The sequence below is a fragment of the Macrobrachium rosenbergii genome, chromosome 8 (genome assembly GCF_040412425.1).
Source record: "Macrobrachium rosenbergii isolate ZJJX-2024 chromosome 8, ASM4041242v1, whole genome shotgun sequence".
Lineage (NCBI taxonomy): Eukaryota > Metazoa > Arthropoda > Malacostraca > Decapoda > Palaemonidae > Macrobrachium > Macrobrachium rosenbergii.
This window is the reverse complement of record NC_089748.1, coordinates 8207172-8234243: the sequence shown is the minus strand read 5'-3', so window position 1 is coordinate 8234243 and position 27072 is coordinate 8207172. Positions and strand designations below refer to the sequence as shown.

Sequence of the window (27072 nt, the reverse complement as noted above, 5' to 3'; positions counted from 1 at the left end):
ACACCAAAGCTCTCCTTTCTTAAGCACACTCATGGCGTAAAGACCAGCTAACTCCTGCGTACTATCGCAAATACTGGACAGTACTCCTAAGAGGTCCGTAGAAATGTCTTGAAGCAACAAGGAGCAGTCTCCAATCTTGCGTGCTAGTGCGCCCACAGCCCAGTCTAGGAAGCCCATCACTTCAAAAACCTTAAAAATATTCTTGAGAAGGTTCACTAGTTCCAAAGTTGAAAACATAATTTTGCCTGAGGAGAAAGGTGATCTAGCTGAGTCAATAAGGCCAGAGAAGTCCCCCTGAGAGGAGGCAGAGATTCCCAGGGAAGTTGCTTCTCCCGTTGCGTAAAACCTATAACTCGACCTAGACAACTTGCTCCCTCTTCTCAGAGAACCACCCTTCTACTTTGTTCAATGCCTTCTTCGCTGAAGAGGAGAAAACCAATTTCGGTAACCTCAAAGAACCAACTGAGGGGGCTTCCATAAAGAAAGTCAAAGCAAGAGAGGAGGGAGTAGCTGGCGAAAAGAAGCTTGGGAAAGTCACTAGCAGGAACCTCAACAACGCACAGTATGCCGACGAAGGAGCATCTTGATCTGGAACGACCTCTTCTTCAGAAGAAACAGGAGAAAGCAATAAGTCTGCTGTCATCTGAGCTGAGCTGTAGGAGGAGTCTCCTGAAGCAAACTTGGAATATTATCTAGTATGCTCTGAATTGGGTCAACTGAAGGAGGAACAATGCCTGAGACAACACAAAAAGGGAGCAGTGGAGGAGCGGGCGCCAACGGGCACTTGGGGAGCGCCGTAAAGACGGGAGCCAATGACGAAACCTAATGGCGAAGGGGCGCCAGTGGGCGTTCATCTGCAAATGGGAGCTTGGGCATTTCGACACTAGTTGCTGGCCATTTGGGCGCTGATTGTACAGATAAAGGTGCTGGGTGCACAACTTCTGATGAAGGGGTTCCCTTATTCAACGAAGAACGTCTACGTACCACAAGGCACTTCGGCGCCAATTTACAACTGTCGTCTGAAGTAGCAAAAGAGAATTGCTCTGGGCTATCCCAGTGACTGCAAGAGGGGCACGCTGAATCGTTGCCCTTCTTACAAGGAACAGCCGAAGAAACCTTGAAATCCACTGCACGCCTTTTCAGCGGGCATGATTTGTCCGCATAGCGCCGTGAGCGCCTGGGACTGAAATCTTCGGAGCTGGAGGACATACAGTGAGCACTCACTTGAAGGCCTTTCCAATGGCCTTTGGTTGCAGTCTGGGATTCATCAACAGACTGAACCGAAGGGGCAACTGCTCAGGGGCAGACCCCACCAACCTCCCTTAGGCTACCAGTTTGACTCCTCCCAGGTGCTGGGGAGTATGTCAGGGACCTTGGCATAGGAGAATTGGCGGGCTGAACAGCCACCTCCTCCACTACCACTGCACTTGCACTGGGCGCCATTATCCATTAACACTTTCACAGATGATGTTCATTTTGCGATCGACTGCACAATTAACTCAAATCGAGTGTCGATTTTCGACTCCAGACTGACGATGGTGCTGGGATCAGAAACGTGAGAGCCGGGTAAAGGAGAGGATTGCACAGGTGGAGGAGTTGGAACAGGATCAGAAGAAATTACAGGTGCAATTGCATCCGACTTAGTGGATGAATCCTGACTAGCTAAAGCTCTACTAGATTCCCTAGCAATAGCTTTCCTCTTCCTATCTCTAGCTAGTTTCTTAAGATGTGAATCTAAAGTCTTCCACTTCTTTAAATCCCCGTTGCTACATTCCTCACATCGTAAATCCACTGAACAAGTTTGTCCCCTACATTGAACACAAACAGTGTGAGTGTCGTAGGATTCTTTAGTCAGTCTAGTATTGCAGCCTTTGCTACAATACCTAATACTAGAACTACTAGTGTCAGACATCCTGGAAAATTCTCAGACAAGTCCAAAAAATGGGCAAAAAGTTGTAAACCAATGATCAAAACTCGCCTAACACTATCTAAATTGTGCCGAAAGGCTATGAAAATAAATACTTCACCAATCACAGATAGAACAAACAGCCAGTAAAGTATAAATTTCAAAATTCAAGCTGCTGCCAACCACAGTCCTTCAACCACAGCTGGCAGAAACAAATTGAAGCTCTTTGCTATGTTGTACCTCTTCTTACATCCGAAAGTGGGCGATGCACGTCGCCATAACCAAAACAAACTAATGTGACCCACAATTTCAAAATTTTGAGCTGCCGTTTAAAAGAAACTATTAGCACTATTAGCTATGTAATTACTGGGTAAGTTAAGAAACTATTAGCTATGTAATTACTGGGTAAGTTACTTATATAAAAACCAAGTTTATAGGGAATAAGCCTTTTGGAAATTTATCTGTCTACCTGAAGATTATTTGGATTTGAAAAGGTTTGTTGCAGGTATGTTTTCAGTTTTTGCTAGTATGCATATCTGTGACCAAAACATGAAATGAGTAAAATCGAAACTTAGATCAAGGCTTACTGATGAGCATCTTCACCAAATTTCTACGCTTTCTGGTACAACTATTGAAACTGATATTGCTAAAGCCTGCAAATAAGATTAAGCATCAAATATCTCATTATAGCTGAGCTAAACAGGATTGTCCCTATCTTGTATGTCTGTATACAGTAAAAAATCAACTAGTATTCATCAAATACCTTTTCTTTATAGCAGTATTACCTAATTAGCAATAACTGGCCCAATCTCTATAGCTAAAGTAAATACTGTATATTAAAAAAGTAAACTGTCTTCGATAGTATGGATAATTGTAATATGATGCCCTTATCTAAATTTGGAATGTTAATGTAGCCCTTTCATGCAAAAAGGTTGGGACCTTTGATGCAGCATATCTGCAGATGAGTGCCAGTTTAGCAATATAGTGCCTGTTCCAAAGAGTGACATATCTGCAGACTGCAGATATGTCAGTAAAAAATCAACTAGTATTCATCAAATACCTTTTCTTTATACCAGTATTACCTAATTAGTAATAACTGGCCCAATCTCTATAGCTAAAGTAAATATATTAAAAAAGTAAACTGTCTTCGATAGTATGGATAATTGTAATATGATGCCCTTATCTAAATTTGGAATGTTAATGTAACCCTTTCATGCAAAAAGGCTGGGAACTCTAATGCAGTATATCTGCGGATGAGTGCCAGTTTAGCAATATAGTGCCTGTTCCAAAGAGTGACATATCTGCAGACTGCAGTAACTACAGACCAATCTCCATTCTCCCTGTGCTCTCCAAAGTTGCTGAAAAAGGGATTTTAACAAAGGAAAAATCTATTTCTGAGGGAGGCCCCGTGTCACCCGGTGAAATTCCATTCTTACACGAATTTCTAGGTATAAATATTGCTAAATATACCAGAGAAAAAAGCTTACAGGAATGCTGGAGTTACTACCCCCAGATCGAGCACCTTCGATGAAGATGTCGGTATAACCAAGGGTGAGTGAAGGAATCACAACCACAGAGCCACACTCGATAGACATCCCTATGTCAATATCCCCGAGAAAAGTGAGGGGCCGTACCAGCGCCCACGCTCCCCAGCCCGCCACGCGGCGACTCCAGCGCCATCTGAACTCATTCCAGCCTAGCACCATCCCCAGGCTTGGCATGAGCCAGTAGGGGGGGGCGAACCTGTACCTCAAAACAATCTAGGGGGGGGGTCACCGGGTGACACGGGGCCTCCCTCAAAAATAGATTTTTCCTTTGTCAAAATCCCTTTTCTGAGTTCGGCCCCGTGTCACCCGGTGAAATAGTATCAGAGAATCATGCCAAGACTGCAAAGCTGCAACAAAATACAAAAGGTAATGGAAAGAGACACACACTATGGAAAAATAGATTTAATAAAAATATCTCAACAGTGAAAATCGGGTTAACTATAAGTAAATACTGGTGGCACATAACACCTCACAACAAAGATTATCATGAAAAAGCAAACTTAACCTAGGAACAGGGTAGATATACAGATATACAAATATGTAGCACAATAGGGAAAAATAAGAGGCCCCTACAAATCAATAGAATAACCACTAATTACAAGCTTAAACCTAAAAGCAAAGAGATATAAATGACAGACAAAAATATATGAGGTACATGAAGCAAAATAAAAACCGCTTCAGTACCTCTGACTAAATCTAAATCCGCAGCATATCAAAATCCAAAACACAAGACAGGCAATAATCAGATAAACCAATATTGAGTATGAGGAGCAAGGCAGCGAGGCATGAACGATCCAGAAGGCAGGCAGTGAAATAAATGAGGCAGGCGGGCGGGGAAAGGAAAGGGATAAGGATAATTAAGGTGGGAGATGACACTTCCCACAGCCACTGTAGAAAATTTTAGAGCTTGAGTGATTTTAAATAATGGCGTTTAAACACTAGAGGTGATTTCCATCCTGTATATTTGGAAAGTTTGGCAAAATCCATATTATAAAATAATTAGTGGAGGTAGCTACTGCTCGGATATCATAAACCTTTGGAACTGAATCCGGGTTAGCTTGCTTAATAAAATACAGAATTTGTTGTCTTATAGCATTCAAAGAGAGAGTAGCTCCTTTTTCCCTGATGAAAAGAGGACCCGACTTAAACTGTGGAGTTCTTTGTAGGTAAGACATTAAGGTAAATACTGGACACAATGACTGGTCCTGAGGAAGAGGCACCACCTTCCAAGGGGACCACCTGTCCTGAGGGTCTTCATTCTTAGCTAAGAATGTATGATCAGGGGAAAGGAGGACTTCTCCAGATGGAAGGAAGTTAACATTATCATCACCTCTAGTGAGGGCCGATAGCTCTGAAATTCTGGCACCTGAAGCTAAGCTAATCAGAAACAAGGTTTTTCTTAACAGATCCAAGTATGAGCATAGAGAATTATCAATGTCAGTGGCTAATTTCAAAACATCGTTGAGGAACCAAGTAACGGAAGCAGGGCGAGTTACTGGTCTCAAACGGGCACATGCTCTGGGGATGGAGGAGAAGTATGAATCTGTAAGGTCAATATTAAAACCGTACAAAAATACCTTCTTTAAGGCTGATTTAGCTGTAGTAATAGTGGTCGGGGCAAGGCCTTTTTCAAACAATGACCTAAAGAAGGTAACTGCTAAGTTGGTTGTCATAGTTTGAGCTCCAGATGCCTTTAAAAGGGATAATTTTTTGACTGCCAAATCATATTGTCTGAGAGTAGAATCTCTCTTGTCTGATTCCAAAAACAGAGTGTTGGCGGGGTCAATGTTTGCTCCCTTCTTTGCAGCAAACTTTATAAAGTCCATAAAACCAGTGCATTCTGAATCCTTAAGGAAGCTGACACAGTCTTTGTTTGTACAACTTGGGTCAGTCTGGGTTTGGGTATCTGATGACACCGCAACTTGAGTTCCTGTAACAGAGGGAACCAGTTGCTCTTCGGCCAATAGGGAGCTACTAGAGCTAATTGACCGTTGAATGACCTGAGTTTGTGTAGGACTTTTAACAACATGTTTATCGGAGGAAACAGATATATCCTCTCCCAACAATTCCAATCTACGGACATCGCATCCGTGGTGAAAGCCTGGGGGTCCAGGTTGGGAGCCATGTAACAGGGAAGCTTGTGCTTGCTTTCCGTGGTGAACAGATCCACTTGGAGGCCTGGAACCCGGCGGCGAATCCACTTGAAGGAGTCCCCGTCCGAGACCACTCCGTCTCCAACGGAGTAGTCCTGGACAGGAGTCCGCCACCACGTTCGTACCCCGCTAGGTGGGTGGCTGACAGATGCCAGCCGTGCTTGTTTGCCAGGGAGAAGATTGCTACCATCACCTGGTTTCGCGACCAGATTTGGAGCCGCCCCTGTTGATGCAATGAACCACCACGGCGCTGTCCAGCACAAGCCTGATGTGAATCCGGCTGGCGGGCGAAGTTTCTTGAGTGTTAGAAACACTGCCATAGCTTCCAAGGTGTTTATATGAAACTGTTGGAACATTGTGGACCACGTTCCTTGAACTTTTGTTTTGGGAGTACCCTCCCCCAACCGCTTAATGAAGCGTCCGTGTGGATTACCAATGCCGGATGGGGAAATTGAAGTGGAACCGACCCGACAGGCCACTGACTGTGGACCACGGCCGGAGTCTTGTTTTCAAGATTCGCGGGATTGAAGAGATCCTGTCTCTGAACCTGACATTGGCTCGTCTCCGCCATACTCTGTTTATATCTTTTAGTTTCGCTTTCAAGAGCAGGTCCGTCACTGAGGCGAATTGAAGGGAGCCGAGAATCCTTTCTTGAGACCGGCGGGAAGCTGCTTTGTCCCTCAGAAATTTCCTGGTAGCGGCGGCAATCTCTTTCCGCTTGGGTGGCGGGAGGGACAACCTGTATGAAGTCAGGTCCCATTGGAGGCCTAGCCACTGAAACCGGGATTCCGGAGTCAGGCGGGACTTCTCTCTGTTCAGCTGAAAGCCTAACGACTCCAGAAACTTGATCACTATGGCCGTAGCCTTTCGGCACTCCAGAACTGTCGGAGTCCAGATTATCCAATCGTCCAGGTAAGCCGCCAGGGAGATTCCCGGGATCGCAGTTGCTGAACGACTGTTTCCCCCAGTTTCGTAAAAATTCTGGGGCTACATTGAGTCCGAAAGGCATGACTCTGAAGGAGTAGGCTTGTTCCCGAGTTTGAAACCCAGGAAGGGAGAGAAGTTCCGCGCAACCAGGACGTGATAGTAAGCGTCTGAAAGATCGATAGAGGTGGTGACGGCTCCACGCGGAAGTAGAGTCCGTACCTGAGCTACCATAAGCATGCGAAACTTGTCGCATCTTATATAGCGATTTAGACGTGATAGATCTAGAATCACTCTTTGTTGGCCGGAATCTTTCTTTGGGACTGTGAACAACCTGCCTTGAAATTTGAGGTGCCTTACTTTCTTTATTGCTCTCTTGTTGAGAAGCTCTGTTACAAAGTCCTGTAGAGTTTTGGAGGGGGTTGGTAAAACCTGGTCAAAGGAGGGGATCCTTGATCCAGCTCCAACCCAGACCTTTGGACACAATACTGTGTGCCCAAGGGCTGAAGGTCCACTGGTCCTTGAACCAGTAGAGGCGACCACCTACCTGATTGGTCTCAGTGGGAGGAAGAGGGCTTGCTTCCTCTACCACGGCCTGATTTGCCCCGAGAGGCGGATCCAGACCTACCTCTATATGGAGCGCGACCCCTGCCTCCCCTTGCACTTCTATTAAGGCCGTGAAAGACCCCACGGCCCTCATAGGAGGAGTTGTACGCCGGAGAAGAGACGTACGATGGTGCAGCAAGAGGTTGGGCTGGCTGGACCAGCACGTATTGGTGGGGTTGAGCCTTGGAGGTGGAGGGTTGGCCTACCGCCGAGACTGGGACAGCTTGAACCACTGTCTGGGGATGAGGCCTCCTTCTCCTGAAGTGCTTCCCCGACTTAGCCTGGGAACCACCGGCCTCGGGAGTTTTCGGTTTGAAGGCGGAAATACCCCACCTCGCCGCAGACTCTGATTAGCCCTAGTAACCGCTCAGGACTTTCGAGACTTCCTCCTCTGGGAAGAGGTTAGTCCCCAGATGGAGCTCTTCATGAGCTTATTGGGCTCATGGCGAATGGTGGCATCCGCAAAAATGAATTTGCGGCACTTGAGCTTAGCCATCATGAAGTCGTACAGGTCTGCCTGAAAACCTGCAAGCAGGGATTTAGCCAGAACCTGGAAAAGTTGTTCGTCTGCGCATGAGACAGCCACCGCCTCAGACAGACACAAGGAATTTAGAGACCGGCTCAGTCTCATCCTTGCCTCAAACTCCGTCTTCAGGAGAGCTTCTGGGAGTTTCGGAAGCTGCTCACTGAACTGTGAGGACGCACAGAAAGCATCTAATTTGCCCACCGTAAAAGAAGATGGGGCGTCCCTCCAGAACTCCTCACCCCCCCGGGAACACCAGGGATGTGGAGTCCATCTCCCTGAGCTGAGGCAGAGGTTTGCCTTCGAAGCAGGCATGAGCAGTTGCCAGAGCAACTTTATTCATGCAGGGAGTGGGTAACTTGTCACCCAAGGAGAACATAGTATAGTTCCCCTTGAACGGAGTGAGCTTGGTATTATCTGCTTGCCACTCCGTGAGAGTGCGAAGCAGAGCCGATTGTGCCTGGTCCCTAGGGAAGATCACTGTCTCCTTTGGGACCTTATCTGAACGTACCCAGGCTTCCTCCGTCAGCCTAACGAAGCCTGGATAGGGGGCAAGAGGTCAGCAGGGAAGAACTCCAGCTCCTCCAGACGTCTTGTGCCCAAACCCTCGATTGTCAGGGTATCCTCATGGCGAATGGCACGTAAGGCAAAACGCCACGGGTTTCCAACGTCAAAAGGAGGGAGGGAAGCAGTATCAGGGATCTGATAACTGGGTCCGGCACCGCCGGAGCGAGCCATATCAGCAATCAGATTCTCCTGAGTTTGCAACCTGTCAGCGATCTTCGAAAGCTTAGAATCGACCTCCGACGAGAACCTAGCTAAAAGCATCCCAGCGAACACTTCAGGGTCAAAGGAAGGCTGGCGAGGAGGGCTGGGTCTAGCCGCCCTCTTACTCGCTCCTTTGCCCGAGGTTCCAGCTTTACTCCCGGAGGCCAAAGGTGCGGAGACCTTTGCCTTCGACGGGGGAAAGGGGGATGCCTTCCGGGAAGACGAGGACTTAAAGCCCTTCGCCTTCCACGAAGTCTTCAACTTGGGGATAGTAGATGGAGCACTGTCCCGCAAGATAGAAGACTTGGAAAAGCCCTGAAAAGAAGAGGTTGATGATGAAGGGGAATCAAACAGGGCGCCCGCCCCCACTACCTCACTTACCTCACCACCTACTTGATCCTGCTCAGTATTCATGGGCTCTAAGTCCAGGTCCAGAGTGGCGACGTCTTCGGAAACCTCCGCGTAGAGGGTCTCTTCTACAAGTGGCTGGGTCACGACCCGGATCTGCTCGATGATGGGGGCGGCCACTTCAGATGGTACAGCTGCAGCGATCCGGGCTCTGGGGTAGAGAAGGTCTCTCCACTTCTCGTCGAGGACGTATGGCTTCCCCGACGGAACATTCCTCCCAAACCCAGCCACCCAAGCGCGGAGGGACTCAAGAGCCTCTTTTATCGAGGACTCGTCAGCCTGAAAAAAGGGGGGGTGAGTCAAAGGGAGGCTAAGAAATACCTACAAAATTACGAAATATAGCCAAAACATTGCAATATGGAAGGCAGAATAACATACGGGTGGAGAGCAAATAGCTTACCGACTCGTCCTGGGTGCACCCGCAAAGAGCAAAGCACACCTCGCAGCCCTCCGGGTGCCACACAATCAGATCATCCAGTCGGACCGCACAACCAGCGTGGGTCCGACACACCACATGGCCATAGGGTTGCTGAAGAGTGGCGGAACACCCGGGCTCCTCACAGCGAACAGTCTGTAAGTGAAAACAGTAAATGAGCTTACCTTTCTAAGAAACTTAATCTAAGTAGGCAAGGGTATTTCAGTAAACCGCCGGAGTACTCCGGTGGAGTGAAAAAACCACGTCAGAGACGGGCCTACTAAAAAGTAACTTAATTTAAGGTAAGCTGGGTATAAACCCCGCCGACTGCCAGAGTAAACCAGCGGGAAGAGGGGGCCGAATCGACGGGACCTTCACCGCGAGGAATGCCGGGAACAGAACGGCGAAACCAGGGGTGAAATCACCGGACTCTATGACCATCATAAAATAATAATAATAATAATAATAATAATAAAAAATAAATTTCCGCTCAACAGTGGGGTGAACCGCTGGGAAATTCAAACTAATAAACATCTACCGGCAGGGTAAACCGCCGGGACATAAATAAACACACACTAGTCCCCAGGTGGGATGAGCCGCCGGGGAAACAAAACACAATAAGATGGTAACATAATTGGTTAACAGACAACACAAAACTACGAACCCCGGAGTCCGGAACCACCCACCCCGGAGATCTCAGGACCTTATCGAAGAGAACCAAAGAAGGGTGAGGCTAGCAAACACCACAATCCACCGGGGCAGATGTAAGCGCCAGTCAACCCAACTAAAGTATCTCAAACGCCGGAGCGAACAAAGAACAAGGTCGAGATGAAAACCCTGAGATGTTCGAGAACCTGCTCGATCAAAGGAGAGCGGGTGAACGAAACATGAGCCCAGCTACGAGTCACCTGGAACCAACTCTGGGAGGGAGCCAATCCCTCAACCAGAAAGATTCACAACATGGGGTGAGAGTCGGACACCGACATCACTCACAAGAGAAGATGACGAGAAGCCGGACCCAAAACAGGGGAGGGGAGGGGAGGGGGGGGGTGGAAGTGGACAGGGAAGGTAGTAGGCCAGAGCAGAGGCGAACAGGAGACTGGGGAGAAACTCACCCGCTCAACTGCATGGTACCAAAAATCATGGCCTACACCTAGGGGGAAGAATGACCAAGACCTCTGTATTCTCCCTAAAAACATAGACGTAGCCTATGAAAAAAGGGAGGGGGAAGAGAAGGGAAAGGAGAGAAAAGGGAACAACAGGGAGAGAATTTCCGAGATGAAGACCCACCAGAGCCAAACGTAAGGGAGGAATAACGGTCGTGGAGGAGAATAACCCATAGCAGAGCTCAACCCTTCGTAAAGAAGAGGGAGGAGAATGGGGACTCACTCCACACCCAAACGACGGACAGGAAGGCACGACAACAGAAATCCCTCAACCTGCTGACCCAAACCTCTCACTAACCTAACTCAAGGGGAGGAGGTCAAGAATAATAAAAGCCTAACATACACTAGGCTGACAAATAACCAAATAAATCATCAAGTGTGTGTAAAATAAACAAAATAAAAATATAAAAATATACCGTGTTTGGTGCGTAGCCTAACCGAAAGAAGCGACAGGATGAGCCTGACGTCCCCACGGAAAAGGACAACGCAGAGGTAGCATGATGTTGAGCATCAGCCAACAATAATGAATAAAAATATAATCATTAATAAAAATGTCCAAGAGGAAACATCCCGGTGAGAAAACTATGCGGGAACAACGGGAACCCGATACGGGAACCTAAGGAACGGAACAAAACATTATCATTAAAATGAAACCGAACAATCCCACTTAGAAAACCACCAGGATGAGACCTATGGGGAAGCAAAAGGCATGAGCCGACCAGGAAAAACCCAAACAGAACAAGCCGAGTGGGTAAACCTCGCGGACAACATGGCTGGCTGGGGGGACGCCGTAGCGTCATAACAAAGCCACGAATAATAACAATTACGGGCTAAGACAGCCAACAAACTAAAAGACAACCCCAAAAGAAGATGGTACTTAACTTGGACATGGTGAAGCTGCTCGACGCCATGGCAAAAATGCAGAATAAGCCGAAAAAAAACACAGGCAAACCAAACACCGTGGCGCAAAATTCAAGTGCTAGAAATGGAATGAGTTCAGATGGCGCTGGAGTCGCCGCATGGCGGGCTGGGGAGCGTGGGTGCTGGTACAGCCCCTCACTCTTCTTGGGAATATTGACATAGGGATGTCTATCGAGTGTGGCTCTGTGGTTGTGATTCCTTCACTCACCCTTGGTTATAACGACATCTTCATCGAAGGTGCTCGATCTGGGGGTAGTAACTCCAGCATTCCTGTAAGCTTTTTTCTCTGGTATATTTAGCAATATTTATACCTAGAAATTCGTGTAAGAATGGAATTTCACCGGGTGACATGGGGCCGAACTCAGAAAACTTATTTTTAAGCCATTACAGTATAAATACATAATACATATGTGGAATCTAAAGGATTGTTAGCTGAGAGTCAATCCACATATGTGAAGCATTCAGGAACCTTCGATGCTCTTTTAGCCTTGACATGCCATTTGCAAGGGAACCTTGATAAGGGTTTAGAGTGCAGAGTAATTCAAATAGATTTTAGTGCTACTTTCAATTTAGTAAATCATAGAGCACTTATTTATAAACTTCAGAATCTTGGAGTAGGTGGATATGTTTTATGATTACTTCAAGATTTCCTTACTGGTAGGCAGCAGCGAGTTGCTGTGGATGGGATCTTTCGTGAACCAAGGCCTATTGTGTTCTTAGTCCACTGTTATTTTTAGTGTATACAAGTGATATGGTTGTTGGCCTGGAAAACAAGATTGTTCAGTATGCCAATGATGAAACACTTGCGGGTGTAGTAAAGTCTCCACTTATGAGAAATGAACCTGCCCTCATCCTCAATTGGGACATGGACCAGATAAGGGAATGATGGAAAATGAAAACACTATTGATTAGCAGATCTCACACAGATTTTTCACCCCATCCTCCCCTTCAGGTGGATGGAACTGTGCTGAATGAGTCTGGGGGTTTAACTATTCTAGGTATAACTTTTGACTCACATCTTACTTTTGACAAACATCTAATGAAAGTTTCAGCATGTGCTGCACGAAAGTCAGGTATTGTTTGTAAGGCCTCATATATTTATAACAGTGATGAAATCAGTGCATCCTGTTTTAGGTCATTTGTGCTTCCTTGACTTGAATATGTGCTGTTCTCCAGTGTGGATGTCTGTTTCCTAATATCACAAATTTTTAATCAATTTGTATCTTTCCTAACAAGCAAACCTGAGGCCTTCACATTGGGAAAATTCTCCTGCACAGCTGGAATACCAGTTACGAAAAAATTTTGCATAATATGATCAAGGTATGGCAGAGTAATGCATAGCATCATCCAATGGGACCAACAACTAGGAGGAGTCTCATCTTGCTTGCCCCTAAGAACCTTGTGACTCAGCCAGTGAACTTCCAGCCCAGGAAAAACTGAATCAGGGGTGGCTGAGATGGGTCATTAATGTAAACAGCCTCAGGTTTGTATGTTAGGAAAAATACAAATTGATTAAAAATTTGACTGGTTCCCATAGGAATACAAACCTTCAACCTTTACATTGGGAGACTTACTTATTGGTGGGAGGAAAAGTAAGTAATGACAGGTTGTAGGCCTGGCTCACCTCTAGGAAGGAATTGAAAGCCTCTGACTAAGAGGATAAAAAGTTTTCCTAGTAGCCAGACATGTGGGCTTTTGCCACAATGGGAATAAGATTCCACAACATGCCAAGAAGAACAGGGGGAATTGTATCTGTTGCAAAACCCACATATGGTTAACTACAGGCAGTCCCCAGGTATCGGCAGGGGTTCTGTTCCCGACAGCGTGGTGATAACTGAAAATCGCAGATAACCGAAAATCGGTGATAATAGCTCCAAATCCCAGGTTATCAGCACCGATAACCAGGGATCAGCGCCAATAAGCGGGGATTGGTGCATATCAACGCCGAAAATCCAGTTATCATCGTCGCTAGACAAGTGCCGTAAAACTGGATCACCAATAACCGAGGCCGCCGATACCAGGGACTGCCTGTACCTTGATCTTATGAAGAGAATACTCTGTTTACAGAGGGAAGATTGGCGTTACTTCTATTTCCGAGATTAATTCATTGTATGAAAAGTAAAGAAAAAGAAAGATGCCTTCCTCAGCTGTATCTAGACAGATCCACTGTCGAAGATTGTTCTCTTCGCTGCTTGCCAGGAGTGAAGAGGAAAAGGAGAAAGGAATAAGACCATTCACTGCAATTACAATCTCTTTCAGACCAACATCTAGACTAGATACAAGATGCCCATAAAGAGCACTGGCAAGTTCGACAACTTATCAGGCAGCCACCACCAGACCCAAGGAAAAAGTGTCCAAGGACTTTGAGTGATGTCCTTCAAGTAGAAAGAGGTAAAGATAGTCTGACAATTCCACGTACCAGCCCTCAAAACTCTTTGAGCCAATAGATTATTCCTAAAAGTGATGGAGGGGCCCAGACCCCTAACATCATGAGCCCTAGGTCATAACGGGCTGTCATCTACATTAGAAGAAGAAGAAGCATATGCATTTCTGATAACCTCCCGTAGCGCCATAAGGAGACGGTATTCTTGGACACTTCTCTCTTGTTCCAGCTAGTACTAACAAAAATCCTTCAACACCTAGGTTTGAGGTACCGAGTTCTTTTTAGTGCCCGAACTGTACATAAGAGCAATTCACTAGGATCATCGCCAACAAAATCTGCAAGGGACGGAATTGAAAAGGACTCGAATCTGTCATCGGAAAACGATGGATTCTGAGTCTTAGCTACGAATTCCGGGACAAATTCAAGATACTAAACTCCAGCCCCTTGAGTGTTTCACCTCAAAAGAGAGGCCATGAAGCTCTCCTACTCTCTTGGTTGATGCTAAGGCAGCAAAAAAAAAAAAAAAAAACTGTCTTGAGGGTTAAAGCCCTATCTGAAGAACCCTGTAAAGTTTCATACGGGGTGTGAGTAAGGCTGCTAAGAACCAGTGTCAAATCCCAGTTAGGAAGGCTCGAGTTCCCTAGGAGGACAAGATTGCTCAAAACTCCGTAAGAGCATAGAGATCTCCCATGAGGAAGAAAGATGCACACCTTTCAGACAAAGAACCAGTCCCAAAGCAGCCCTACAGCCCTTAACGGCTGACACAGAAAGGAGCTTTTCCCTACATAGGAAAATAAGGAAGTCAGCTATTTGCTGAATAGAAGTTCCAACCAGAGAGAAACCCTGTTGTTGACACCAATCACAGTAGACTGCCCAGTTCCCCTGATACATGGCTGTTGACGACTTCCTAAGATATCCAGACATCTCTGACTGATGCTGCCCTGCAAGAAAAGCCTCTCGCTCACAGAAGATACTGGATAGTCTCCAACCATGAAGAGATAGGGACTTGATGATATCTTTCGATGTGAGGCCTGGCAAAGGAGATTGTACCAAGGAGGAATCTCCCTCAGAGCTTCTGTCAGCAGAGCTAGAAGGTCAGGGTACAACTTGGCGTGTGGCCACAAGGGAGCTACCAAAGTCATCCTGAGGTTCCGGGAAGTCATTATCCTGTTGACCACCTGACTAATCAGGCAAAAGGGTGGAAAAGCATAAACGTTCAGGTTATCCCACGGATGCTGAAGGGAGTTGATGATCCAACCACAGTTCCCACTATTACCTTCAGATAAAAACTCCAGTTTCAGCTATATCTTTTCCTATTTATCAGGTCAAATAAATTTTTCCAAAAATGGAAATTTTGACAACACTTAATCCAGATAAGTTACATTACAATACAGGCAGTCCCCGGTTATCGGTGGGGGTTCCATTACAATGGTGTGACGATAAGCGAAAATCGCCAATAACTGGAGACTGGTGCCTCTGTTAGGTATGCATCGGCGCCGATAAGCAGAAATCGGCGCATATCTATGCTGAAAATCAATTTATTTTTGTTGCTAGACAAGAGTTGTAATACCAGATTGCCGAAAACCAAGCCCACTGATAACTGGGGACTGCCAGTATATGTATAACTCTTGGACTCAAACCCGGGAACAAATTCCAGGGGTTCAAGTTGAGGGGGTCACTAATGGAGGACATGTGGGTCATCCATAGACTGCAGCAAGCCTCCTCTTGGCAGCACCGCAAGAGAAGTCAGTCACAATCAGATTCAAAACCAATTAGAAACTTTGGAGTTAAGGGATGTGTATTTCCTAAAAAACACGACCAGGGAGTCTTCTTGGCCTAAAACCGCTCTGATCCATACTTCTGCCAGTGGGAAAGCAACCATTCATAACAACACTGGCGGGGGAGATTCCTCAACCATACCCAGTCCCTTCCATCAGACACACACACTAACACCACATAAACCCAAAGGGTGAAAATAGAATTAAACTTCACACAACCAAGGTCCATGTTCAACAGCAGTGGAGACACTGAAACAACTGCAGCCTAGGGCACACTGAGGGTATATAGACTAGTAGGTGAGTGGGTAGGAACTCCCCTAATTCACTCTCCTACCACCATCTAACATCTTGTTTCAAGGTACTGTAACTGAATAGTTTGCACTGAAGATATGTACCTCAATATAAAAGATACGATTTGTATTTTCAAAGGAATAAATATGGTAAATTTACAGATTAACATTCTTTTCAAGTCTACCAAAGCCAGAGGGTACATTATTCTACATACCTGTCGACGCAATGAACATATCTCCTGCTCTTGTCCTAGCATAGCGCATACTTAATGCTACAGCTGAATTCTGCACTGTTAGAGTTACAAGACTCACATACTTTAAATAACTTGAATGACCTGAAAAACAAAAACACAGCATTCATACAATGGATAAAAAATTACATCTCAAAAGTTTAGACATCAGAAATGTTTATCTAGTTATAAATGGAAATTTTCATGACAAAATCAGTTATTTGGATACTTACCTACTGTTAAAATTAGTTTATATCTTCATGCCATTAGGTGCAATCGGCATTCAAAATAAAAGCAAAATAATGCCTGGTTGACCCGGTAGGACTGTCTCTGTAATCACCTGCTTCCCACCAGGTGGCACTGGAATGTTTATGTTCTTCTCAGAATTCTTCATGACCACCCACTAAGAAGTGGGGAGGCTGGGTGGGTTTCCACTTTAACAGTAGGTAAGTATCCAAATAATTCATTCAAGTATCCAAATAATTAATTCTATCATGAAAATTTCATTATTTGGAATGAAGCTTACCTACTGTTAAAATTGGCTGACTATCACATTGAATGAGGATGGTAGGTTTGTGCAGCCAGAGAAACAATGTTCAGTCAAGCTAACTACTCTAAAAGCTTTTAATGAGGAAAAAAAAAGCTTCTCAACATTCCTGCCTGTTGTGTGATCCTTACTGGCAAGTATTGTCACCAGACATTGGAACCACAACAGGGTGTAAGACCCTTGTAGCGAGACTTGTCAGACATGGGCAACAAATAAATTGAATCATAACAAGTTGAAGGTGGTAATGAAACATTACAAAAAGAAATGCATAACATTTTATATTTTTGACTGCTTGGCACCAGAACTGTTATTGGCAATCTCGTTTTACAGGGCTTGTCTAGCGCCGAAAATCGGCAACTTTTGGCGTCGAAAATTGCCGATTTCTGCTTATCAGTGCCGATAATTGGGTATTGGCACCGATACATACCTAACAGAGGCGCCAACAACCGAAAATTGGTGATTTTCGGTTATCATCACGCTGTCAGAACAGAACCCCGCCGACAGCCGGGGACTGCCTGTACATACATACATACATACATACATACATACATACACACATATATATATATATATATATATATATATATATATATATATATATATATATATATATATATATATATATTATATATATATATTCAAATATATATATATATATATATATATATATATATATATATATATAATATATATATATATATATATATATATATATATATATATATATATATATATATATATATATATATATATATATATATATATATATATATATATATATATATATATATATATATATAATATATAAGAAAAGCATGAGTGTAATGTTATATATTTTGGTTTTTATTTAGTTAAGCATTCTTTGAGATATTCTGGGCAAGTGTAAATGCAAATCAGTGCCTATGTATTCATGAGTCAGTGCTGACAAAGGTCCATCATCAGTCTCGCTTCCCATGGAGACAGAGGGCATTGTTCCTTGGGTGATGCTCTGGCCATGTCAGAATGTTCCAATACCTGGTAGTGATGTAGTTATGGAGGAACATTCGTTTACGAGTTTGCTCTCATGGGCGTGTCGAAGGAGGTGTGAATTTTCCATTTTAAGTACAGGCTAGACATTCGGGTCTTGATTTCCTAGTGAAAAGATCCGCTTTGCTGGAAGACTTTGTGTACTGCCTGTGAAGTGAGCTTACACTTTGTTTTTCAAAAAACTGAATGGGTTTTATTAACTTTGTTTAACATGTATTGTCCTTTGCACTGTTGCCATGCTTCAAATATCTTTTTCCCCATTTATTTTTATTTTCTGCCTCTGATTTTTATTGGAATTCCTGAATTTTGATTTTGTCATTTTATTTTCCAGTCTGCTTTTACTGAAATGGAAAAACTTGTACAGTAATTATGCACGGAAAATATGAAAAAATGAATGACAAAGTAACATCACATTTACCTATAAAACTATGCTGTACAAAACAAATAAGCATGCGTAAAAATCAATCTTTCTCTTATCTCAGAGAGAGAGAGAGAGAGAGAGAGAGAGAGAGAGAGAGAGAGAGAGAGAGAGAGAGAGAGAGAGAGAGAGAGAGAGAGAGAGAACTTTAGTGTTAACATCGGATCACAGTAACTTGAGAACTTTAGTGTTAACATCGGATCACAGTAACTTGCTGGGGACGAGAATTCACAATAGCTGGGAGAAAAGTAATAATGCTGAGTGTTGCCTACATATGAAATTCGGATTTTAAATATTTTTACATCAACAGTGATAAAATATTCTCTTGTGTACTGTTATAATATGTGTGATAATCATAGTCAACTAAACTTGTAATGAAATATGGTGCAATAAATCAGACAAAGCAAAAAATTTGCCAACACTACCTTTGTCAATCTGTTGTGAACTTGCTGGATTTGTTTTTCATGTTTTTATGTTTATGTATGAAATTCAGATTTTAAATATTTTCATGGTGATTAGACCAATACAGACAGACAGTCCCTGGTTACTGGCGATCCAGTTTTATGGGGCTTGTCTAGCGAGAAAATCGGAAATTTTTGGCGCCGAAAATCACCAATTGCCACTTATTGGTGCCGATACATACCTAACAGAGGTGCCAATCTCCAGTTATCGGCGCTGATAAGCGCTGATTTTCGGTTATTGACGATTTTTACTTATCTTCACGCCGTCGGAACGGAACCCCCGCCAATAACCAGGGACTGACTGTGCAGTATAAATGGATTCTACAAGTGAAATAACATGTTAAAAGAGAGAGAGAGAGAGAGAGAGAGAGAGAGAGAGAGAGAGAGAGAGAGAGAGAGAGAGAGAGAGAGAGAGAGAGAGAGAGAGCAAGAATTTTTTTTTAAATTTTTTGGAGATGGTGAGGACTATCCTAAAATACATACCTGTAGTGTAAATATAATTTCAAAATCATCTTACAACACAGGAAAATATCAATATATGTAAAATGTATGCCCAGACTACACATAAGTTATGTAGACCAAAGAAAACGTGTATGTCTGAATGATAGAGGATACTTAAGGGTGACAGTTGCAGGCTGGTACTTAATTTTGCAACATGACTTTGAAATGATATTAAGATGTTCTAGGATGATAGTTTGAGGTATACTTTTGTTTGAACTGTCGAGTTTGATGACGAACTGTTAAAATAGGCAGTTATAACCATTTTAGGGGTGTAAACAGGATACTTAAGAGTACCAGTAGGAGAGTGCTGTAATGTGAGGTTACCTTGGATGTTTTGGGATGATGGTTTGGGGCATATTTTTTGTTTGAAATTATATTAAATTCTTTTAGTATAATAATTTAAAGTATATTTTTGTTTGAAATATCAAATTAAGCACTGCAATAGTAAAAAAAGGCAGTTATGTTTTAGTTTAAGAGGTACAAGGTACTTGGCAGTTATATGCTGGTTATAAGCATTTTCTTTAGGGATTTTGCATTTCTGCAGTAGGCAGGTGTATATGTGTGTATGTACATATATATATATATATATATATATATATATATATATATATATATATATATATATATATATATATATATATATATATATATATATATATATATTACCTTTTTATAACATATATATATATATATATATATATATATATATATATATATATATATATATATATATATAGTAATACCTTGATCTTACACGATTTATTATATAATTCACAGATATAAACTTTTCGCTGGAACCCAACTGTCATACACAATTTTTTTCACAGACACGCGACATTTGTGAATCCTCGAGAGAGGAGAGAGTGAGTGAGAGAGATAAGGGTTGCCCTTACTTAAGAGAGTGAAATTATTTATCAATTATTACGGAGAAAGAGAGACTAACACGAGAGAGAGAGAGAGAGAGAGAGAGAGAGAGAGAGAGAGAGAGAGAGAGAGAGAGAGAGAGAGAGAGAGAGAGAGATATTGTCCTTACTTGAAATATCATGTTAAATTATTTATAAATTATTAGAGAGAGAGAGAGAGATTTCTTAGATGTCAAAAGATGGAAATTATGATTTATGAAGGAAAAAGGGAAAAGAGAGAGAGAGAGAGAGAGAGAGAGAGAGAGAGAGAGAGAGAGAGAGAGAGAGAGAGAGAGAGAGAGAGAGAGAGAGAGAGAGAGAGAGAGTTTTCCTTACTTGAAATGTCGAGAAATGTCGAGTTAAAATATTTATAAATTATTGTTACAGAGAGAGAGAGAGAGAGAGAGAGAGAGAGTACCAGAAATCTTTTGACATGCTGTGGACAACGATTGACACATCTGACAACTTTGCCCTCACCCCTCTCTTCAAAGGTCCCTCAAAAGATCGGAAAATGATATTTGTTTGTTTAAAATATCACATAATTTACTATAGATATGTATAAATTTTGTAATTACAGTTTAATTATTATAATTACTATTATTATTATTATTGTTATTATTATTATTATTATTATTTTTACTCATTATTAGGTAAAGCATTTACTTTATCATACAAAACAAATAAATGTATACGTATAATAATAAAAATTCTCTCATCTCAGTAAGAGATGAGAGAATTTTTATTGTTACATGTATATGTTTATTTGTTTTGTATGATAGATTAAATGATTTACCTAATAATGAGTACTAATTTTCAAATATTAATAACATTAACCCATTCCTGTCCGATTTTTAAAACAGCGTAATATTACGCAACAACCCCTATCCCCCTTCTTTTCTGACTGGCGTTTTTTTCGTAAAATTTACCGACATTTTTAAATGCGTGTGGTATGGGGTAAATTTTTTTTAATTTTCAGACAGTTGGTGGTTTCCATAGGCTAAAGCATACCTTGGACCGTGTAACTCAGGCATCGTACGCCAGGCAAGCAGTCCCTATACTGCGCATGCGCAATTCCCTGGCATAGTAAATTTCTCACAATGAAATCAGCTGATCCTACCCACGTTTCTCTCGTATCTTACATTTTTTTATAAAATGTAGGATTACATTATTGGAAACACTCTGTTTGGTATCCTCTATTTTCTATAAATTTTTTAGTTCCTCTACTGTGCATGCGCAAATCCATGGCATAGTAAAATTCTCACAATGACATCAGCTGATCGCACCCACGCAGGCCTGGCAGGCCACCGCCACACTTCTGTCAGAGACCATGCGTACGAGGTTGGGTAAAGACGTGTGGATGTTTACATACAGCGACGTCAATCGAGAACAGTTTCCAATTTGCTTTCGCAAAGTTTTTACGGTAAAACTAGCGGAAATTAGTTAGTGCATCACATAAGAGACGTCTGGATTTTAGGCAGGGCTCTGAATCTCATTTTTCATTATCATATATATCGATATTTAGAGAATTTTGTTGGCTATCTCATAAAAATAATTCATTCACCTAACTGTTATAGCTTTTGAGCTGTGAACGATAATGTTGACAACGGTAACATTTTTTTCGTTCAACAGCTTATAACGTCAAAATGAAACTGTTGCTGTTACTAAAGCCATTTTTCTTGACTCTCACTTTATTCCTCAACCTTTCCTCTACATTTTTGTATATTTACAAAGTAATTTCTATGAAAAAATCCGAGGTAGGGCTCTTCAAAAAAAATGTCTAGCGATAATTCTCACCGTATGCCTGGCAGTTCGCTCTGTTTCTTACCCACTTTTCTATCAATTTTTCACCAACTGGACTTATTCGTTTTTCATTGTTTTATATGTCAATATTTAGAGAATTTTCTTGGCTTTCTCATAAAAATAATTCATTCGCCTAACTGTTATAGTTTTTGAGCTACGAACAATAATGTTGACAACGGTAAATTTTTTTTTTGTTTCGATCAATTTATAAATCAAAAATGAAACTGTTGCCGTTACATTTTTTTAAAGCCATTTTTCTTGACTTTCCTTTATTCTTCAACTTTTCCTCTACTTTTCCGTATATTTATAAAGTAATTTCTATGAAAAATAACCGAGATAGGGCTCTTCAAAAAAATTTTTCTAGCAAAGATAATTCTCACCATATGCCGGGCAGAGTGCTCTGTTTCTCACCCTTTTTCTATAAATTTTTCACCAACTGGACTTATTTGTTTTCCATTGTTTTATATGTCAATATTTAGGGAATTTTATTGGCTTTCTCATAAAAAATAATTCATTCGCCTAACTGTTATAGTTTTTGAGCTACGAACAATAATGTTGACAATGGTAACTTTTTTTTTCCGTTTCGACCAATTTATAACGTCAAAATGAAACTGTTGCCGTTACCAAAGCCATTTTTCTTAACTTTTCCTTTATTCTTCAACTTTTCCTCTACTTTTTCGTATATTTACAAAGTAATTTCTATGAAAAATAACCGAGATAGGGCTCTTCAAAAAAAATTTTTTCTAGCGATAATTCTCACCATAGGCCGGGCAGAGCTCTCTGTTTCTCACCATCTTTTCTATCAATTTTTTCACCAACTGGACTTATTCGTTTTCCATTGTTTTATATGTCAATATTTAGGGAATTTTATTGGCTTTCTCATAAAAAATAATTCATTCGTCTGACTTTCATAGTTTTTTGGGTTGTTGAACGAAAATATAAAAATAAGTAAAGAATTTTATTTTTTCATTAAATAACTCATTTTTTCGTATTTAGAGGGCTGGGACTCTTATTCTGACTATTCCACCATAACATATAAACATTTAGAAAAAAATGACAGCAAAATGAACGTTGTTGGAATAAAATTTCTATTTTTGCCGAATTTTCGAAATAATTATTTTTTCGCACTGTCGAGCGCTCCCAGACACATCGGGGCTCAAGTACCCTCAGTGATGTGATAACTATACAGATATGAAAGGGTTAATAGGATTAAATAATAATAATAATAATAATAATAATAATAATAATAATAAAAATATAACTGTAATTATAAAAATTATGCATTTCTATAGTAAATTATGTGATATTTTAAGCATACAAATATAATTTCATGATCTTTTGAGGAACCTTGAAGAGAGGGGCGAGTTCAAAGCTGTCACATGTGTCAATCATTGCCCACAGTGTGTCAAAAGATTTCTAGAACTATTTCTCTCTCTCTCTCTCTCCTTCATAAATCATGAATTTCCACCACTTGACATCTAACATAAAAATAACTTCTCTCTCTCATGTTATTCTGTCTCCATAATAATTCATAAATAATTTAACTTGATATATTAATTAAGGGTAACCCTCTCTCTCTCTCTCATTCGTAGTTAGTGCTCACACATTTTCACAACTTAACATTTCTCTGTTCGTCTTTGCCTGTACAGTATATAGTTTAAGTTGATCTAATTTTACCTGTACTGTCTACGAACAGTAAATGCGCTAGTGTGGCAAATATGTTCTAAAACACAGAGACATAATAACTAAGAGTTGTATTAGTCAAAATAAAAAACACTGTTTCTTCATGAAAAAGCATTTCAGAACAAAAAGAAAAAGTCGTAGAATAAAGAAACTATTAAAAAGAGGTTTAGAAGACTTCTAAAAATAGATCGGTCGGAAGGGGAGAGGGAGAGAGATTCTCTTCCAACTCTCTATTTTTATGTCAACCATTTATTTATTTTTTTAAGGGTAATGTATTATGCTAACTTTTAAATGAAATTGTCGTAACTTTAATTTCATTTAAAAGTTACCTTACTAATTTGGGAGCACGATTAGGGGTCATATTTAGTGTTTAAACTTTAGAAATAAGCATTTATTAGCATTTTTAGAGACCATGCTAAACTTTAGAAATAAGCATTTATTAGCATTTTTAGAGACCATGCTAAACTTACGAGAGAAATTTGCCTTGTGTGAGGGGGTCCTGGAACCTAACCTTGCATATATGCAGTATATATACATATATATACATATATAATATATATATATATATATATATATATATATATATATATATATATATATATATATATATATATACATATATGTATATATATCTGTAAATATATATATATATATATATATATATATATATATATATATATATATATATATATATATATATATATATATATATATATATATATATATATATATATATATATATATATATATATATAGGGTGTAGGTCCTACACACCCGCTTCTTATTTTTCACCTGTGGTTATGTGTGATAAATGAATCACATACAAAAGTGATAATAATCATATATATATATATATATATATATATATATATATATATATATATATATATATATATATATATATATATATATATATATGCATTGTTATGTGTGGGCTTTGGCAGACGAGTTTTTTAACTGATTACTTTATATTATGTAGGCCTTCTTTGCCAAAGGCACACATAAATTGTCAATTGAAGCTGAAGTTACCATCAAAAGACAGACAACTGCTTAATTGGATTAGGTCACCAATCAAAAACTACGTGTGGGATAATGGATTACTCTGCAACAAATGAATTACATCAAACCCCTTCACTTCCCACTTTGTCCTGACAAAGAAAAATGTGCGGTGACAGTGAGGAAATTACATGAACTTTTCGTCAACGTTGGACACAGTCAATTCTCCCTGCTCCTGTAAGAAGAATATAACGTAACGAATGTCTGTACTAGTAGATATTGTACGCGGTTTTAGTACTAGGAAGGCTATTTCTCTCCAAAACAATGGGCTAGGATTCAAGGCTTGCTTGTACCTTTACTTACACTTAACTTTCCCTAATTCCTACTTACTACACGGGAATAGTTTATGCAGTGTCACTAGGCATTATTAATTGTTCATACACCAGACTTCATAAAAGAATATGATTATACCTGGTTCTCTAGTAAATGGTGGCTGAAGGGGGAACAACAGAAAAGATTGAAGTACAGTGGAAGAATACTAGAAAACAGCAGAGACTCGTAAATTTTCAGACTTACCGTTTTCATGGTTTGCTTGCGCACTGCAACACTGACGATACAGATTCTTGAAAAAACACGGGGATTGTCGATACACTAGTAAAACAAGACAGGAGAGGACAAAGGATAAAGTTAGCCTGGGCACGACGCGTGCTCTCCGCCCGAAAGTCAATCTCTCTCTACTGCCTCAGTAAGGTCAGAGTAGGGCAAAGCTGTTTGTCCATACGTTCGTACATAGCCCCTAGCATTCTGAAAAATTGACAGAGACATCGCCGAATGCATAGGACAGAGGAAAAGGGAGCTTAAGACCACCTTCACTAGAGGTGACTTGGTAAAACCCTCCCTGTGGGTTAGGCCCCCTAATGCTAACATATCAGCTACTAAAGGCGGCTTTTTTTGAAAACACGGCCTACCTCTGCCCGCTGTCCTTCGACAGAGACGCTGTCCCATCTTTGTTAGAAGGCCATTCTTACTAAAATAATGCAGAGATGGCGAACAGCAGAATATTTATAAAAGCTTTCCCCCTTAAGAAGGCCTTCACTCCCTTTTGGGCATGAAGGTCTGTACTAAGCAAGCTGTTTGCCTCTATTACGTTACTCCTCTCCCCTGAGCAGATTTGTCCCATGCAATCTAACTAGCTATGGATCTACCTAACTCTAGACAGGATATGAGCTTTGATCACGTACTTACAGAATCCTAACTGTACTTAGGTGCTTACAGTTATTACATGCTACCTCCTATAATCGTGATGTTTTAGACCTAGCCAAATGGTACATTCTATGGCATCTCCTATCCTAACCTATCCTAACACGGCCGTAGCACCAACGTAAGGGAAAATGAACTAGCTAAATTACAAGGTTTTCTGCAATACAATTGGTAATAACTGGTTAATACATGACGTTTGCCTCATGTGATAAATGCTTGCCTCACTGAGGTTTTAGGCCACGCATGTCATGAGCGTAGTGGCTCTCTTCACAATAGTTTAGATTGTCTGATTTCAGTTACACTGTACTTACATGGTTACTGCGGCTCGATGGAAGGTGTAATTGATAAGGTTACTATTCCGATGTACTTAATCTGGTCTAGGCTACTGTATGGTAGAGATCAAGCTGGCTACCTCCTCTGGGCAAGGGGCCAGGATCACTCTAAGACGGTAAGGCATTGTGCCGAGAGGGCACTAGTGCCAGGATGAGCTCGTGGCTCTGCAACTACTGGGCTCTCTTCCGCCCCTTCTTCTTTTTCGGGTTCCTCCAAGGGATAACTACGTCGGACCTGGGAGGTAATGACGGCACCGACTCTGGGGAAAGGCCAGAAGGGCTGGCAGGCGTGCAGTCAGTGGTAGTATCAGAAGCTACAGGAGGGCTCCCTACTCGAGCTGCTGCGACAACCGGAGTGAGAGCGATCACGACCTCTGCATCCGAGGGGGCCAGTTCCTGGTCTCCCAAAGAAGGTGTAACAGTTTAGTCCACCAGGGGTTCATCCTCTTGGGATGGATTTGGTGAAGGAGTGTCAGGTGCCGGAGGCTCTCCAGTTGCCATGATTAGTGCCGTGAGGGGTCCTGGACCTCCAGGAGGAGGATCCACCTCATGATTTGGACCAGGCACAGGGTCCTCCTTAACTGGTGGCTCAACGTCCATGCCGAATGGAGCATGGCACTGGCAGCGGTTGAGGGTCAGGCATGCCTGACAAGGGGTCTGGAGGTGCAATACCTCGCGGATGGCTTGAATTTGGCTGCGGCAGAGATTCCTGCCCCAGCTGCAGATCAGAGCCTCTCGGAGAGTCTTGCTCGGGGGCATCTGCTGGGTGTTGCTTATTTGGGCAGCCCTCCCAATTAGTGGAGTGGCCTGTCCCCTTACACGTCCTACAGCGGTACTGCTCTTCCTGAACGTCTCTTCGGGGAGAGGGAGGACCTCTTTGTTGGCAGCCCCTTCATGAATGGAGAGGACTAGGCCAAGAATGGTTTGGTGCGTGCCTCTTCCGCTGACCACTTCGGTGGGCAGAAGGTGGGTTTTCTTCATTGGGTTCTCCTACAGTCTGGGCCTCCGTGGAGGAGGTAGCGTGACTGCGAAGTGGTGTTGGGGAGGGGCTTCCCCAGAGGAGGTCCCAACCCAACATGAAGTCCACTCCGGGCCGAATTCCACCAACCACACCAAGACAGTGGGGTA

At 41.9% G+C, this 27072-nt stretch overlaps 1 protein-coding gene across 10 annotated transcripts in view; it reads right to left on the bottom strand.

The window, feature by feature from the left end:
- Window positions 1-27072, bottom strand: part of Ugalt (UDP-galactose transporter) — a 430948-nt gene that overhangs the window by 211913 nt on the left and 191963 nt on the right. For all 10 annotated transcript variants that reach the window (XR_010853662.1, XM_067107245.1, XM_067107253.1 and 7 more), the window contains one exon: window positions 16004-16123. Coding sequence is in view for 9 of the 10 variants with exons in the window: in XM_067107245.1 (XP_066963346.1) it covers window positions 16004-16123 (120 nt within the window). In the remaining variant the exon portion in view is untranslated. The remainder of the gene's footprint in view (window positions 1-16003; window positions 16124-27072) is intronic.